The 18,037-nt window shown below is 44.9% G+C and overlaps 1 protein-coding gene across 4 annotated transcripts in view; it reads left to right on the top strand.

The window, feature by feature from the left end:
- The window catches only part of FARS2 (phenylalanyl-tRNA synthetase 2, mitochondrial), a 383,264-nt gene that overhangs the window by 85,082 nt on the left and 280,145 nt on the right, over positions 1 to 18,037 (top strand). For all 4 annotated transcript variants that reach the window (XM_079933040.1, XM_079933039.1, XM_079933041.1 and 1 more), the window contains one exon: positions 17,495 to 17,654. In XM_079933040.1, coding sequence (XP_079789166.1) covers positions 17,495 to 17,654 — 160 coding nt within the window. The remainder of the gene's footprint in view (positions 1 to 17,494; positions 17,655 to 18,037) is intronic.

Consider the following 18,037-nt stretch of genomic DNA (forward strand, 5'->3'; position numbering starts at 1 on the left):
CGCATGGCCTCTCAGCCTGAGGCCCCGACACTGACCCGTGGCTTACTGTCCATGACCTCGGGGAGCTGTCAGCACTTACTGCCTGGAGCTGCTCGTTTGCGTATATCCGATTTCTCCAACTGGCCAGTCAGTGCCTAAAAGGTCGCTCTTTCTTCCCTGTGCCTCGTCCTTTCTCTAACCCAGGGTCCTGCACTGAGTAGCAGTTGGTGAGCGTGATATTCGAATGCCTCCCTCGTTCTGCCGACGTCCGCTCTGCGAAACATGGCAGCTCACAGTGTCAAGTGCGTGGCGGTTCACCCCTCAGCTTTTCACTCTCAGAGCTGTTTCTCCTGCCCCAGGCTTCCCAAGGAGCAGGTGTATCAGTCAGGGCTGGATTGCAAGGCAGTGAGTGCCTGTGACTCGATCAGGGCAAGCTTAATATACAGGATTATTCAGTGTAACACAGAGAATCGGGGGATGCGGGGTTGGCGGGTAAGAAGAGAACTCTAGAGGGCGTGGGACTAGCAGCTACAGGAGCAGCTGACGCCCCCAGCCTGAGGCTGAGCCCCAAGGAAAGAGCTTCCCCCCACCCGACCCCCGCACCCCCGTCTGTGGCTCCCGAGGGGCACCAAGCTGGTAGTGGTTTCATGCTGATGGAATCGCTGGACATCCACCCTCTGGAATTTGCTGGAAATCTGCTTCTGAGGTGCCAGGGGAAGCTGTTTCGGGGGACGTGTCTTGCGGAAAGCACTGTGCTGTGAAACCGCCCAAGAGGGGCAGTCCTGGGGGGCGGCTGCCGCTGCCCGCACCGAAGGGCACAGGCGCGGGGAACCAGCCAGAGGCCGCTCGCAGCGTCTCTCCAGCACCTCTGCTGGGCCAGCTCAGCACTGCGCCAACTGGCAGAGGACGAATATTTAAAGGGCCCAACTCAGTTTTCGCGAGCAGTCGATGCAGGGTTGATCTGTGGCGCAGAGCCAACCGTCAGCTGGCTCCCTTTCCTGAATATCTGGAAGGCTTCAGGGAGACAGGCTGTTATTCCCCCCATCAGTGAGTGGCTAGGGAAGGTCACATTTAAGGAGGCAAAGGCATTTGTCCTTGATGGTAACTCAAGGTTTCTGAATATAATTTAGGTGGTGGGAAGCCCTCTAGTTATTTGTTCTTAGTACATGGAACGTATAAAGGATGGGGGATGGTTTGAAGGATAAAAGCTCATGATTCTGAACCAACACAGCATCTAGAGAAAAACAGATGAGTATCTTCTATCTCAGTCCTCCAGGATCTCAAGAAAACTCTTACCGTGTCTATTCTCCATCCGCTGTTGGAGGCCAAGAGGGCCTCGTTGGGTTTTACTGAGTCCACATAATTACAATAGCAGTGTTTTTTGTACTAGCTCAAGTGTTGTGTGAAAGCAGCAGAAATATTTTCACAGCGATGTTATACTCTTTCAAGGTAGACTTCACACCTTGCTAGAAACCACGTTTCTTGGCTTGGTGCCCATTCCTGTAGCTGTTGTGTGGATGGTGGTGGAATTTCACGTCTTCAGCTTGGTCTGTGCCGGTGGGCGGTGACGGGCTGGAGTGTTCTTCGTCGGCCTCCGACGGGCCAGCAGCCCGTGACGCTCACATCCCGTCGGACTGCGTGTCCAGATCCCTGAGTCTACCCTTGGACGTACAAGGTGACACCTGCTCTTTAGCTGGTACTTTAAATAGCCTCTTTCTGAGGCTTTGCCTAATGCCATGCTCCTGACTCAGCCTGGGGTAGGTCTCTGTGAAGTTGTAAACTTGTTAACATGAATGAATTTGAAAGATAAAGTAGGGTTTTCTTAAACTGGATACATCATCTAAACACCATACTGTTTTTCAGCTTTATAGAGACTTCGTACAGTGTTGTATGTGAATTGGTAGCATTTCATCAGAGCAATGATTTCCAGCATTTTTCTTTTACCGTTTGAGAATCTGCTGAGAGGTTCGGACACCCTCCGCAGATACACACACACTTTGTATGTACGTAGCTTAAGAGGTGCTCTAGGCACCCGGATGAGATGATGAAATTAGATGAGAGTCAAGGAGCCGCTTCAGTCTCCACGTTGCTGATTTCCAGCCTGAGTCTGTAGTAAATTGGAAAAGTCTCTTCTTTATTCTCTCAGCCGCTCTCTCTTCCCACTTCTGCTGCTTCTCTGTAATACTTCTCTTGGGTCACGTTACCGTGCTGGGATTGTGTTTGGTGGTGCATTACATGAACAGCAGACGTTAGGGTTAAGTTAGCCGTAGGAAGGCAGAGGATGCCTCCTAACTTGGGAATGACTGGATGTTAGCTGTCGGGGTGAGTCGAGGGTCAGGCTTAAGTCAGGAGTTAAGCGTCACAGGCTGCCTAGAGCTGGAGGCTGGGTTGAGTGTATTTGGGGAAGCCAAAGGAGAGATTTCTGTGTAAGTCTGAGAGTCTCTCTCCTGGGGCAGGGAACATTCCAGATCCAAAAAATGGCAGTAGTTGTTCTATGTTTGGAAAGCTTGCAAGGCAGACAGCTACCTGGCGACTGGACTCAGGTACAGAGTCGAGAGCGTGGATCTTGTGGGGAACAGATCTTACCACACGCCCAAGAGGAGGTGACCCGTGTTAGGGTTTAGTAATTAGTTATATGTGTTATTTCAGGTTCGTGACCAAGGCTTAAAACAGGAAGGATTTATACCAGACAAATGGAAAAAATAACTTTCTCACAAAAGGATCTTGAGTGAGAGACTGTTTTTCAAAGGGAATTTGGGCTACCATCTCCAGGGTGATATATCTCTCAATATTTTTAGGACATGGACTCTTAGATGAAGGGAAAGACCCCTCAGTTGAGTTGCCCCAACTCTTTCACCTTTTCAGTGCAAAAAGAACTCTGTGGTAGCAATCTTGTGTCATTTTGTGGGGAATTTGGCATTGGGTCCATGTAGAATACTGTCCATCAGCTTTGGCAGTAGTGGTGTAAATGATTCTTATTTGAACTACAGTGTCTTAAATATAATTTTTTTAAATACAGATTTATTTATTTATTTTGGGCTGCATTGGGTCTTTGTTGCTGTGTACGGGCTTTCTCTAGTTGCGGCAAGCAGGGATTACTCTTCATTGCGGTGCGCGGGCTTCTCGTTGTGGTGGCTTCTCTTGTTGCGGAGCATGGGCCCTAGGTGCATGGGCTTTAGTAGTTGTGGCACATGGGCTCAGTACTTGTGGCTCACGGGCTCTAGAGCACATGGGCTTCAGTAGTTGTGGCGTGCGGGCTCAGTAGTTGTGGCTTGTGGGCTGTAGAGCGCAGGCTCAGTAGTTGTAGTGCCTGGGCTTAGTTGCTCCGCGGCATGTGGGATCTTCCCGGACCAGGGCTCAAACCTGTGTTCTCTGCGTTGGCAGGCAGATTCTTAACCACTGTGCCACCAGGGAAGTCCCTTAAATATAATTTTAACATCTAGCTGTTAGGTGTTGATTCCATCACATATGGTGTAGTGTTTATTAAACAACCCACAATAAATTCATCTATAACAATACAACTAATAATAATTTTTGGTTGAAAGGTTCTACCAGCATTCAAAATCTACAACCAACCCACGACACCACTGAAGATCTAGTGATAATTTTCTTCTTGTGAATTGTGGTGATTCCAACTTTTCAAATGTGTTCTAGGGGTTTTTGGTGTTGTCCATTTGTATTAATCAGGATTCTCCAGAGGAACAGAACCAATAGGGTGTGTGTGTGTGTGTGTGTGTGTGTGTGTGTGTGTGTAGAGAGAGAGATGAGATGATTTATACTAAGAGGTTTATTATAAGGAAGTGACTCACTTGCTCATGGAGGCTGAGAAGTCCAGATCAAGGAGAGCCAACAGTAGAGTTTCAGTCTGAATCCAAGTGTGAAGGCAGGAGAAGACTGTGTCCCAGCCCAAAGACAGTCAGGCAGAGGGAAAGAATTCTTTCTTAGCCTTTCTTCTATTCAGGTCTTCAGCAGATGGGTGAAGCCCACTCGCATCGGAAGGGCCTTCTGCTGTACTCAGTCAACTGATTCAAATGTTAATCTCATCTAGAAACGCGCTCATGGAAACATACAGAAATAATGTTCAACCAGATACCTGAGGACCCCGTGGCCCCGATAAGTGGACACAGAATTGCCCGTCACAGTCCTGGGCAGCAGACTCTGCAGTGGGCACCCAGTCCCTGGGCAATTCTGATACCGCCTCAGCTTTGTCCTAGAGACGCCACATTTTAGACACTCCGCGTAAACCACTTGGTCAGTTCCTAGTAAGTAGCCTTCATTCATACACGACAGTGTGGAAGTGTGGAACTGTGCACTTCTCGCCAATCGGGACTGAGTAAAGGACGTGAACTTTTCGGTCCTGGCTCTTGGAGGCCAGCTGTGGGCCTTGGCATCATTACGGAAAATGTTTCTGGGAGCAGTGCCTGCCACTCTGGAAATGACACCAGCTCCGAGGAGTCCAGTCCTGGCTCTGCACCTCACTGTCCGCAGCCTGAGATGAGTCTTCAGCCACTTGGAGCCTCCGTTTCCTTAGTTGACACAAGGACCACTCCCGAGTGTGGCTGAAGAGCCTGGCTGGTGGCTGATGAGCTGGAGACGCTCAGCAAGTGTCAGAACCACTCCCCACCCCCCCGCCCCTGCCATAGTTATCTTAAAAATAGATGCCTGGTTAAGTGTACGTCTACCTGTGTATCATCAGCATGAATCAGTGACCTCGTGGGTCCTACGTTTTAGGTCTGATCTGTTTTTTAAGCCACTGCTGTCTTTTCCGTGGACTGGTTAGTAGTGTGTCTTCTGTCATCTTCCTTGAGAGGAGGTGACAGAATTTCGACAGAGCCTCACTTGGTCCCGTTATGCTTCACCCACTGATGTCACAAACGAGCTGTTTAGCCATCTGAAGAGGAAAATGCAGTCTCTCTCTCTGTGTCATCTGTCGTCATGGCCTAGGCAGAGGGCGATGAGAGACCACAATTTTAAAGTCGGCAGCAGAATGGGTGAACTTTCCTCCTCTGTTAAATGGCGGTTGTCGTGAGAACCAGTTCGCGCAGGACGCGGTGTTGTCACCACTGTTGGTTTTTGCCTCAACACATCCAGACCTCTAAGCTCTCGTGTGGTTCGCGTGCGGCTTCGTGTAAGTTCCCCGCTTTGAGGTTTCTGATGTGTCCTCTGTATAGACCAGAGCTTGGCAGAGTACGAGTCTACATCCTTCTCCCACTGGTACCCCTGGGAGAACCCGTAAGAGAAGAAAAGTGCTGAAAAACACACTCCTCATCATGGGTCGGAGTTAATAAAAGCCAGCCAAACAGCTGGATGTCCAGAACACCCAGGAGGCAGAGGTCACTCGCTGATGGTGCTGACGACATTTCTGCGGGGAGCAGCCTCCCGCGTGCCAGGGAAACGGCCCCGTGGAGGCGTGTAACTTCTTGTCCCTAGGCTCTTCCTGACACCGGCTTCTCGGGAACACGCGTCCTTGAGGAACTGAAGAGCCTCTGTGATATATTCAACCTGAGTTTTCGCTCATGGAGGCTTGAGTGAGGGGAGATTTGGAAAGACCGTGCCGTTCGGCGAGGACCTGTTTGAGTTTGCGCCTGAAGGTCTGGGGTGGGGCTCCTGAGAAGGGTTGGACGGAAATCACTTGGAACTTGAGCTTCGGTCTTTGTAGCACCCTTGGCAGCCAGCGCGCGTTCAGCTGCCTGGCAGAAGTAGCTTTTCAACCTCCAGGGTGTATGTGTATCATCTTTCGTCACGGAAGTCGACTTCCCCGTCTTCCCATGACCGCCCTGGCACCAGTCTGGCGTCCGGGAGATGAGGGAGCAGGGCCTCGGCAGGCCCCTCCTCGCTGCTCCGCTCTGCACCTTGATTAACCGGCCTGTGGTGTATCACCAGAGATCCAGGCAAGGGCAAAACGGAGTCAGTATCAGTTAGCTAAAACAGGAACGGACTTCCCACAGAGACCCCAGGATGGAGCTGTACTCAAGGCGGCCCTTTCAAACACAGGTCTTCCCAAATAATGAGCCGTAGAAGATTTCATTTAGGGCCTAGTTGTTTAAAGAAATTAAAAACTGAAATTAGCAGCTGAAATCCACTTGGAGGAGTCTGCTATCCCTTTAATATGTCTGTCTGTTCATCTCACTGAGACATCCCAATCCTTCCTCCGAAGTGATTTGAATACTTACTGTTTGCCGAAATGCTTTAGTTGGATTTGAATAACGTAATTGAATTTCTCCTGCCGCATTCAGGGTACGTGAAGGCTTGGGAGTTCCTGTGGTAAGATATGTGGATGTGCTTATTTTTAGAAGTGATTCTTACTTATTTCTCTGTCTGCGAGCCAAGAATTAATAAGCAGTGGGCCTGCCAGACAGATGAGGCTGTATTCATCAGAGTTCCAGGCTTTATCTGCCACTCTCCAGGTGAATGGCTTGTCTCTGGGGCTCAGAGATGATCTGCTCAGTGACAGGTTTGGGTTGAGCTGAACTGGATATAGATTGGATGCCATGTTTTCTTAGGAACCTCATCGTAAACGGGACTGTTATAAAGTAAGATCCTGACTACGTGCCACTGCTTTGTGGACAGCCTAGGGAGAGAGACAGATGAACTAGAAGAAGGTCTACACCACGCAGTCGGCACTGGGAAAGAGATATGGCCAGGGCACAGAGGAAGGAAATCTTTATCCCTGGGGTAATCGTGGAAGGCTTACCAAAGAATCTTCCAGAGGAATTTGAAGTTATCCCGGCAGGGAAGGGGGCGCCGTGTTCCAGGTAATGGGAGTAGCAGATTTGAAGGCACGGAGACTCAGAGTGTGATGAATCCCTGCAGCGTGTCTAGTGGCGTGGCTGGGGCTCGGAGGAGCGATGGGCGAGGAAGCTGGAGAGAGGTATGAACTGTTCTTGAAGGGCCTTCGACGTAAATTTTTGGAGTCTGAGCATTAGTTTAAAAAGAATGAGGAGTCTTAAGTAATTTTTAAGCATAAGAGGGATGTACTCAGTTTGGCATCTTAGAGAAGTCTGCATGGCAGCCTGTGGAATGGAGCAGCGTAGGGCAAGACTGGATTCGAGAGCCTAGATTATGTATGATCATCGAAGAACCGATGCAGGGCAAGCCCACGAAATGGCACAGGTGCCAGGTAGGAAAGGGCGAACTTGAGGGGTGATGTGGGATTTACTGGATTTGGTGGCTGCGTGTGGGCAAGTGAGAGAAAGGGAAAAGCCACTGAAAATTTCTTTTGGGCTGCCTTCTGGGTACCACTCCCAGGGTTAAGGGCCACGCGGGGAGAAGTGTTCTGGAGTGGGGTCAGGAGAGCTAGTGGACTTCGGGACATGCTTAGGTGGAGGCTCTGCGCACGGACATGCCTGGTGGGCAGGTGCGGGCGTGCGCGTCTGGGGTGGAGATGCAGGTTTACGCTCCATCGCGTGTGGGTGCTTCAGCCCCGTTCATCTCGGGCAGTCGGCAGACTAAGGCGTGTTCAAGCGGAAAAGGAGGCCCGCGGAAGAGAAATGTTTAGTGACGCAGAGGAAGGAAAGGGAGGCTGTTAGGAGGACCAAGGAAGAGTGACCAGCTTAACTGTGAGGGGAAGGGTCGTCGTAGCAAGAGATGGGACGAGAGGCAGTTTCGTTTCTTTTGTGGACTGTTGTGTAAAGAGAAGAACTGACCATGTTTACTAAGGAGAAGGAGCCAGAAGAGAGGTTAGAGGTGCAGGAGACGTGGGAGGATTTCTCAGTGAGAAGTGTGTGGACAGGGTGTCATTGCAGGGGCGTCAGTAGCGCCTAGAGCTGGACGGGAGAGGGTGCACGTTTTGTTTTTGTTTTTTAATTGGAGGTGGGCCTGAAGGACTGCAGCATGGCTGCATGGCAGGTGCATTTAGGGGCGGGAATGGGAGGCTGGAAGTGGGGGTCTTATCTGATGACCTCTCTCTTCTCAGGAAGGAAGAAGGCAAAGCCTTTCCTCTGGTGACGCAGTGTGGGTGTAGGACCTCTGCAGGAGGGAGATGTGTGGCTGAGTGCTTGCTGAAGTTCACTGGAGAGAACAGCACTTCAGGGTTTGCTTCTGGACTCAGCACGTGCCTGTAGAGGCGGTTCTGAATGAACCACGTCACCAAGAAGAAATGCACGAAGCCTCTGCTCTGTTCAGGGCACCATGACAGCGGTCCTGACCCTGGCGGTCCTGCCTGCTCCCCAGAGCCGTCCTGCTGCTCCTGAGCGGGCTAGAAATCGTGCTGGTTGTCTTCCTCTGCAGTGATGGTGTGAAAGGCTGCTCTTCGGGCTTTCGTGTCGTTTAGCATGCTGGCCTCAGTCAGAGGAGTGTACATCCCCTACATTCAATTTTGTAATAAAGTTTTAATTTTAGAAGAGCTCTCGGATTACAGAAAAATTGCAACGTAGGTACAGAGTTCGCGTGTACCCCACACCCAGTCCCCCTGTTGGTGAAGTCTTACATGAGTCTGGTATATTTGTCACAGTGGGTGAATCAATTTTTGAAGAATTACCTATATTTTATTTCTTTATTTCCAAACCTTCTTGCTATGGCCTTTTCAGTTACCTTTGACAGTGGGAGGAACTCTTGTTTACTCATGATTCAGAAACTTGAGTCGAACCAATAATTTGAATGGCCTCCCTCCCTGTGTTTTTGGGATTGTTTTGTCCTAAACCCTGTTTCTTATCTCCTGCAGAAATCATACAATGGATGCAGAAAAGAAAAATGCTGCAGAGGAAAATAAATATCAACTGGAATTTTATCAAGTCAATATGACCCTGATGTCAGTTATATTATTTAAAAAGTGTTATTACCTAGTAAATGCAGTTTGTTAGACAGAAATCTTTTTTTAAAAATGGTTGCATGGACGATAAATAATGAAAAGACTCTTTTCTTTCGGTGAAAAGGTGGTGTATCATCGCCAGTGATAACAGCCCTTTATCCTCTGTGCCTCTAGATAGCACTGATTTTACGCTGGCCTGTAATTGACAATCTATACAGTTTGAAATAAAAAAGTCTCTTCTGGTTAAAATTATGTGTGTGTTCACTAGTGCCCTCTCTGGTCTCACGTCCCACTCAGCCGAACACAGACCTAGGATCCCCTTCTAGTTCCTGCTAAAGTACAGTTGTAACAGTCATTCAGGAACAACTTGGAGTTTGCTGGTAATTTTGTAAGTAAGAAGGAGGAGAGCATTTGCATCATGTGATCTGCAGTGAAATCCTCCTGAAAACCTTGTAAATGAGCCCCTCCCTTCTCTCCAAGTCCCTTTTTTTGTTGTCAGCCGGGAGTTGCTGGTCTGAGCCATTCCTCCAGGTAGAACTTAATTCTCCGGCGCTCACGTTCCAGCACCTGGAAGTCTCAAAATCCTTCAAAAAGAAATCCTGTTTGTCCTGCAGACGGCTCTTGGATTTCGCGGCACCTTTAGGTTTTCACTTCCCAGCCCGGTTATTTTCCCGCCCAAAGAACCCCTTACGCTCTCCTCAAGTGCCAAAGGATTCTCTTTCCTTGTTACTCAGAGATTATTGTTTTTTATTTTTTTTCCCCGTCTAATTAAGCTGGTAATCTTTTGAATCGGATCCTTCTAAATAGAGTCATACAGCCAAATCCAACAGTTTTTAAACAGCAGCTTGCAGAAATGCTTCATTCCAAGACAAAGCCCATGAGCAGGCCAGAATGTCCTTTGGGGGCTGTTGAGATTTTCATGGTCCTGCTTCTCCATCTCTTCCTCCTCCCCCGGTCCTCCTCCTTCTCCCCTCTTCCTCTTTATTAAAATGCCTGAGTCCACTGCTGTCTCCTCATTCAGCCTGTGTACTTCACACTCTTTTGTTTGGCTGAATCACCTGTGACACTTTTCCGTGAACATTATCTTGGGTGATCCCTTCACTACTCGTGTTTCCTGCACTTGCATTTGACGTTGTGCAGGTAAGGATGCTGTTGTGGTCTGTCTCCTAGGGCTTTAGACGTTTGCTCTCTTACCTCGGGCGAAGATTGTCTTAATGAACGTAGAATTAACTAGACTGGTGGTAAAGTAGGGGCTGACTGGCTGGCCAGCTGGTTAAAATTTCAGATGCTGTTGGAGTGACCTGATTGTATTTGTTCTAATGTTCTAATGCAGAAGTGCTTTGTCACTGGAAAGCATTGTATCTGTTTCTCTTTCACCTTCCTAGATGTTGTCTTGATGCTGCTACCAGCTTCCTGTTCCCGTACTTCCTTAGTTTGTTGAGGTTATTCAGAAGATGAGCCTGGTTCTTTCTCTGTGGCATTGGGCCGGCCCCCCAACCTGCTGCCTGAGCCCAAGCATCTCAGGCAGAAGAGCTGGGATTATTTCATCAGCATTAAGGTCAAGTTAAGATGCAACGAACGTGTGCTCTCGTGCATCCGCAGCCACGTAGGGACTCCTTGAATTCAGGTTTTATTTTGATTATTCTGTGCTCTGTCATCCTTCAGAGTTTTATAAAATGAACAACAGCATCACAGACCCATGTCTTTTCCTTCCAGAGGGTTTTTCCTTCTGAACCACTTTTGGGTTTGAGCAGCATTTCTTCCCCTTTCTCACCTGCATTAGGATTATTTCTTTTTCTAGCTCTCAAAGGGGTTATTTTCCTCATTTCGCTTGCTGTTTTCCTTTGGTTCTCTTCCTTCCTTGGATAAGGAGGACAGGGCTGAGAAAACCTGCGTCAAGCACTGGTGTCCTGATAGGGACCCAAGCGTCACCAGCCTCCCTACACCCGATAGTGCCCTTGAGCTCCACGTGGCCTCCACCACGCAGACCCTTCCTGTTACTGGTGCAACACTGTCGTAGCTAACGTTTGTTCTAGTGCAGTCCCCCTCAAGTTACTGTTCACACTGACGCACTGGCACATATGAAGGCGTTCGAAAGGCAGACCCTAATTTTCATGCTTTGAGGGATTTCTTGGCCCTTGTGCAGTAATATATGGCTTGCCTGGGATAAACTGTCAGTGTTTTGTGGAGGGTGCTGCAGCAGCGTCAGTGTGCGGGGCCAGGCTTCCAGGCTTCTCCTCTCTCCTCATGTTTTCTGTCCAGTTCTTAATCGCATCCATCTGACCATGGATCCTTTTTACACCAAAGCTGAAGAGATGATCATGTATATGCCGTCGTGGAAATAACCACGGAGCCTGGAGGATGGGGTCACAAATCAGAGTTTGGTTTGAATTCAGGCTTCATCACTTGCTGTGCAGCAATGGTCAGTTACTTAACTTCTGTAAGCCTCAAGTTCCCTACCTGAGAAATGGGGAGAGAATAAGGATGGTGAGGATGAAGTGAAGCCCTAGAGTAAGTAAGGGAAGCTCTCAGGAAGGCAGCAATAGCTACTGTTAGCCAATAGTAGTCCAGGCAGCAGCTGCGGCGAAGTCAGTTACAGGGTTGTTGCATCTGCACGGAAACTCGGAGAGAGGCGGCGAGGGAGGGGGAGGGGTTGTTTAGCATTAATATGTAAGGTGGACGATATGGATTAAACCAGTGATCAATGGACAATTCTAAATGGCTGAATAGAAAAACGGCTGCTTTGGGAACCACAGACCAGCCCTAAATACCTGCTGGAAGTTGTGCTGTCATCCAAGCCCCATTTATACTTGCCCGCTCATAGGATTTTGCATGGATGTGTTATTCTTCTGACCATTTGACTTTTTATTTGCTTTTAAATGTGTGGTTAAAATCTGGGCCATTTTGAAAAATCCTTTTGGCTTTCTGAATTTTAAATTGAATTGGCTTTTGCAATCTATTTTTATTCTGAAGCCTGATTAGAATTAATTTCCCGCACCTGTTCTTTTCTCATTTGTGAACTACCTGCCCTGGCTTCTGCAAGCTGTTCCAGTGGGGGTGGAATTCGTCTTCTGGGTCGTTGAGGTTTCTGCAAGGACACGTAAGAAAATGTCAGAGAAGTAGAAGAAATCCTAGTGGAGAAGCAAATGACACAGCCTAATGTGTGCGGTTAATGGAAATCTAACTTAATTTTATCACCAGCGGATGTCTCTCAAACAGAAAGCTAAGTGGGAGGCAGCCGCTTTAAGGGCCCTGGAACCCAGGCTGCGATGAGTGATTCGTTCCCAGCGTGGGGACTAATTGGCTAAGTGATCTTAGCTTCTCTGGGTCTTCGCCTCTCTGCAGTTCATTTCCTTATTTGGGGTTGGCTGGGCTGCTCTCTTCAAGTCCCTTCTAGCTCCAATGTTACATTTCCTCTAGAAATAAGAGCTGACTTGTGTACATGGTTTTATTCTCCTGTGCTGTTTTGTGTTGAGGGTGTTATGAATTACTGCTTTTCCTTCTTTCAGAGTTTTCCAAACTTTAGTCTTCAGTATACGTTATGGGTATTTTTTGGTTATACCTATGTATTGTAAATACTGTAGATATTCGTTTTTAAAAAGTAGTCTTCAAATGACTGACTTCTTTTACTTAGAATTGTCCTAAGCTGTACTACCTGGGGGAAGATACTTTGAGATGATGTCATCTTTCTCATCATATTTTGCCCCAGTATCTTTATCATCCATTGCTAATTATTGTCTGAAATGATCACTACTCTGGTGTTTGTCAGATGGTTGTTTTCTTTATCCATCATTCCTTTTAAAATTATTTTTTAGAATTTTACTTTAACGACGATCTTTAATTGAATAAATGTATATGGGAGAAGGTAATCATTTATATTAGCGTGGTTTCATGTGGATATTTCTTTATTTTGTGGGTTAGGGTCCATTACTAAAATTATTTGTTTTGTTGCTCAAATTGACCCAGTTTTGGCCATTGGGAGCCTCTTCAAGGAGTCTTCAGTGTCCTTTGACATGTTCTCATCATTTTTTGGCCCCAAATGATGTCCCACGTTCATCTTATATTTTCTCTGGCCCAGCCCTGAAAGTCATTCATTTCTCTAAGGAGCCCTGCTTTTTTTTTTTTTTTTTTTAAATAAAAAATGGTATTTAGAAGCCCAGACCTGAGTACAGCTATTGCTATTGGGATGTCACCACTTCTAGGTCCCCCTCAAAGGACAGGAGTGGGCAATATATGCACACCTACTTCTGTTTCTATATCTGTATATGTATTTAGAAACATGAATTCATATGGGTGCCTCCAATTCCAAGTCACTACCACGTGGCTTATTCTAGCCCCTCCCCATTTTCTTTGACAGTGACTGTGAGAAACCTGGTTCCCTTTACCCACAATATATTTACTTACTTGATCAGTTCTTGAATGAACATAAGGTAGTTTCAGAAAAGTGAACACATACCTCTGCAGAACAAAGTTTACTATCCAGTGTACAGTACTTGCTGTGATTATTTTGTCTTTAACCTCAGAATATCCAGTTAAAATGCTGTTTTTCAAATTTGTTTTCTTAATTCTTTTCTTCTCCACTCTCTTCCATGCGGCTATCTCATTGTTTAGAGTAGAATTGGCTCTGTTGTTGCTGATCCCATTCCATTTTGAGTTTTCACCACATCTGGGTGGATTTTAATTATTTTTTAAAGTTTTTGAGTACATAAAATTTTAATGTGATTCCGCAAGTCAGAACTATACAAAAAGTCTACTTAGAAGAGTGTCCCTCCTCTCTTTGCCCCCTTCCCACCACCTCCTCTTTTTACTCCATCCTATTCCCCAATTCTTTTCATTCTGCAGTCTGCTACCACCCACTTTCTGGTAGGCAGTGAATCTCTTTCATTTCTGATTCATCATTTCTATGAAGTTTGTTTATTTTTGTTTTATACGAATGAGCGGGTTCATGTATATTTTATTATTTTCCCTTCTTTCTTACATGAAAAGTACCACAATAAGTTTCGAAAAAGCAGCATATAATATATGATCTTTGCACTTTGCTTTTTTCACGTAGCTTAGAATCATTACATATCACTTCGGAGACGTCATCCTCATTTTTTATTAGGTCTCTTAAGTACTCCATTGTATGGGTAGACCATAGTTTATTTAACATCTCTCTTTCGTCTGGACATTTCTTTGTTTCCAGTACTTCGCAATTATAAACAATGCTACAGTGAAAACCTTCTTATGTATATATTAATTCTGGAGGTGTATTCAGGGTGAATAGCCAGAAGTAGAAGAACTAGGTCAGGAGGTGAATTGCAAATGTAGTTTTGTTGGATATTGACAAATTTACCTCCAAAAGGGTTCTACCCATTTTCACTTCCGTCAACAGTGTATATGAGAGTACATCTTTTCCCAAGCCTCACCGAAAGAATGTTGTCGTGCTTTTTAATTTCTACCAGTACAACAGTTTAAAAATAATGTCAGTGTTGTTTTAATATGCATTTCTCTGTTTGAATACATTTTCATAGGTTTAAGGGTCATTTTCATATATATATATATATATATATATATATATTTGGTGAATTGTCTGTTCATGTATTTCTCTCATTTTTCTATTGAATTTTTGGCCCTTAAACCAATGAGTTTATTCCACTTTCACTCTCTCTTTTTTCCATTTTTTGGTTATATTATTTCTACTTTGTCATATATAAGAATTATATTTTAATCTTCCAACTTAATATCTGGCTTTGTTTTAGTCTCAGAGCTGCAATTTCATGTATTAATGTGTTATCCATCAGTTTTTTTGGGGGGGGGTTTGAAATTTTCCCAGTTATCTGTTGCTTGAGTAAAGCCCATGCTTTGGTGGATCCTTCAAAAGGGCTCATTCATGTGAAATTCCCTGTGCTCTTGTATGTTTAAAGCTTTTTCTATAGACTTGGTACTGAAAGGCCAGCGTTGCTGGGTATAAAATTCTTGGTCCATTTTTTTTTTTTTCTGAGTTTGAAAATGTGAGGTCATTGTTGCCTTTTTTGTATGTTGTTTTTGAAGAGTCTGATGCTAGTCCAGTGGGTTTGCCTTTCTAAGTTGTTTGATCTTTTTGCTTGGAGGTCTTGAGTATTTTTTCTTTTCATCTTTGAAGTCTAATAGTTCTACTAGGATATGTCTTATATTCGGTTCTTCAGGTATCCATTTTACATGGTGCCCATTATTTCTCCTCCGCTGTTTTGTTTTTCCTCTTTCACTGACTCCAGTTATATAAATGTTATTTCTTCTTTGCCTGTCTTCCATTTCCACCATTTTCTCTCTGATTCTTCTTTCTTTATCTCATTGTCCTTTTCTTAGTTGTTTTCCTGCTTTTCTTCAATTCTTCTTGCTAAATCTTTGAGTCCATTATTCCTTGCATATCTTGTAACTTAAACTTAAGTTCTGAGACGATTTTTTTCCTTCTCTTTCTTTCCTCAGTTCACAGTTTTCTGTTTTTCATTCATTTTTGTTCTTAACATTTACATTTCTGGCCCAAGCAATATTCCCAAATGCTTGTTTGAGCAGATTTAATTTAGTTTGCAAGTATCATCTTACACTTTTCTTCTGCTTCTTGATTTTCTTTTTTGGGGGAAGAAGATTAGATTTTCATCATTTGAGCTGTTTTGAGTGAATTTTTTAATTCTTTGTGATAATTTTCTATAGTTCTGTTGAATTTTTTTTTTGTTCCTTTTTGTGGGCTGTTGGTTGTTTAGATTTTGTAGTTCTCTGGTGCCCTCTTCTGTTAGTGTAGCAAAGTGCAGAGTCTTTAATGGAATCTTTTTGTTTGTTTAGTGGAAGATGGGGAATAGTTTTGTAAATCCTCTAATTTTTTAGGTTTGTTTTATTTTGTACAACCCTAAATTTTCTCTTTTGCTTCTTTTACTCCTCCCTACCCAATGGCCAAAAAATATCTTACTTTCTTTTGCCCCTTTCTCTTCCATTGCAACCATGCCTTTTGAAAACTGTAGCTTCAAATTGGGCATACATTTAAGTCCCTTTTCTGTAGTCCCTCATCAGATCTGCTAGGATACTCTTAGGATGTTCACACTTATTCCTTCTGGTGGTGATTTTAGATCAACCTAGTTCCTCACTGGTTCCCTTCTTCTCTCTTACCCTCAGTTTTTCTCAGCTTGTCCTTAATTACCCCAAACGAAAAAAGCAGGCTGGGAGTACAATAGCACTCTTTCTCTATGGCAGTTAGCTTTGCTTCCTTCCTTTCTTCCTTCCTTCTTCTTTACATACAATTATTTGAAGTTGGGTCACTGTTCTGTTTCCTTCTGAGGACACGGTGTTTAGTAGTTTGATGTTCTGTTGTTGTTGTTCCAAGTTATTTTTAGGGGAAATATTGAAAGACGTAGACTCTGGCAGCTGCATTGTCTTTAGCTCTCATAGGAATGATTTGAGACCTTGGGAAGTAGAATCTTTTGTGGAAAGATTTGTGTTTGATTCTGCTGAGCACTTAGAGGAACCAGCATTCTGGGGTTGCCTTAGTCCATTTCCACAGCCTGAAGTTCTCTCTGTTACCCAGGTAAGGTGACACCTGGCTGGAAGTCTTTATAAGAAGTAGTCACTTTTGTATTCATTCTTACCATGAGGATACATCCTTCAGAGCACTTATCTAGCATCCCAACTTGGTCAGACACTGTGGGCTTCCAATCTGGCCTCCCTTTTATTGATAAGCTGTCACAAGCAATGTTCAGCGTTCAGTTGAAGTTGGGAAAGGCAGAGAGTCTCAGTATTTCTCTCTGGCTTTGTGTCGGGCTTTTTTCTGGCTTTGTGCTTCCTCACAGAGTTTTGTGTAGTAAATCCTCTCTATTGTGTTACTTCTTTGATGCGTTTAAGAATTTTTGTAGTTTTTAGTAGCTTTATCAGGAGATTTGGTTCTAATTATCCAGCCCGTTATTACTTTGAAACAGCAATTGTTTCATTCTTTGATTAAAATAATTTTTGATTTCATGGGACTTTGGGTGGAAAGAATGATAGATTGATTTGGTCAGTTCTCCACGTTGAGTCACTCACCCAGCAGGTAAAGACCTGCTTTGTTGTTAAAGACGGAACACTTTATTTTTGTGCTTAAGCAGCTTCAGACTGATGACAGCTGTGATTAGTAATGGTGATTGTGATGACAGAGAGGACAGTGTATTAGCTATTGCAATGTGCCAGGTACTCCATGCCCTTCATGCATTCTTTTATTTAATTATCATGAAGTCTCTTAATTTATTATTCTCATCTTTCAAACCATTACCTGAAGCTTAGCTCCCATATCACTTTTTGGAGTTTACTGGATAGCAAATGGCAGAAACACATTTCAGGCCTTGTCCTGACCTTTGGAATTACAAGGTAGCAAAGTCCAGCACACTTCCAGTTTAGGAGGGCTTCATGGGACTTCGTTCCTAGACTGTGCTTTCTTACCTAGTCTCAGGTCACACTTTAAGGACAGTGAAAACCCGATTCACTGGTATTTGCACTAGCATGGAGAATAATGTGTCTTGTGAGGAAATGACTGCAAAGAAGTTAGTGCAAAAGGAAAATGGAGAGATGAGCAAAGATCAGAATGGTGTCTTTTAATTTCCTAAAGACTCTCCATTACATGTAGCCTAGTGCTTTGTTCAAAGTTGATACCAAATGAATGTTAACATCAGTATGTTCATTGACTCTTAAGACTTCCTGGGTTTTGTTTCCACATTATGTCTTTTGATACAGACTCTGGTCACGATGCTCTTTTTATTTATTTATATTATTCCTCTTGGTTCACAGTTATTTGCTGGCGTAAAGGATGGAGAAAACCTGCAGCTTTTCGAACAGAGTTCTCGCTCTGCCCATAAACAGGAGACACATACCCTGGAGGCCACGAAGCTTGTAGAGTTTGACCTTAAGCAAACACTTACCAGGCTTATGACACATCTTTTTGGAGATGGTAGGTACTAAATGCCTTTGTCTTTGGGGGCTTAAATATTCAACAGTTACCATCTTCCTGAAATCATTAAGCCTACTGTGTCTAGACTTCTTGCTCTCAGTTGTGGCTTAATGGTTTAGGTCCTTAGTGAGGTAGAACTTATGGATTTCCCGGTTCATTCCGTTTGAGGAGCAGAGGAGGGTGTGAAAATGCAATTAGCCAGAGAGAGAAAAATGATCACAGCCTTGCATCAGAATGACAGCGGATCGAGATCTGTGTCATCCACGGGGAGGGAGCGAACAGGCTGATTAATGTCGGAGTATTGCTATACCTCAGCCGCTGCTGAAGGGGTGATTGCGTTTTTGTATCACCTGCTGGGATGCTTCTCAGGGGAGATGCAGGGC

Source organism: Stenella coeruleoalba, assembly GCF_951394435.1.
Source record: "Stenella coeruleoalba genome assembly, chromosome: 10".
NCBI classification, from domain to species: Eukaryota; Metazoa; Chordata; class Mammalia; order Artiodactyla; family Delphinidae; genus Stenella; species Stenella coeruleoalba.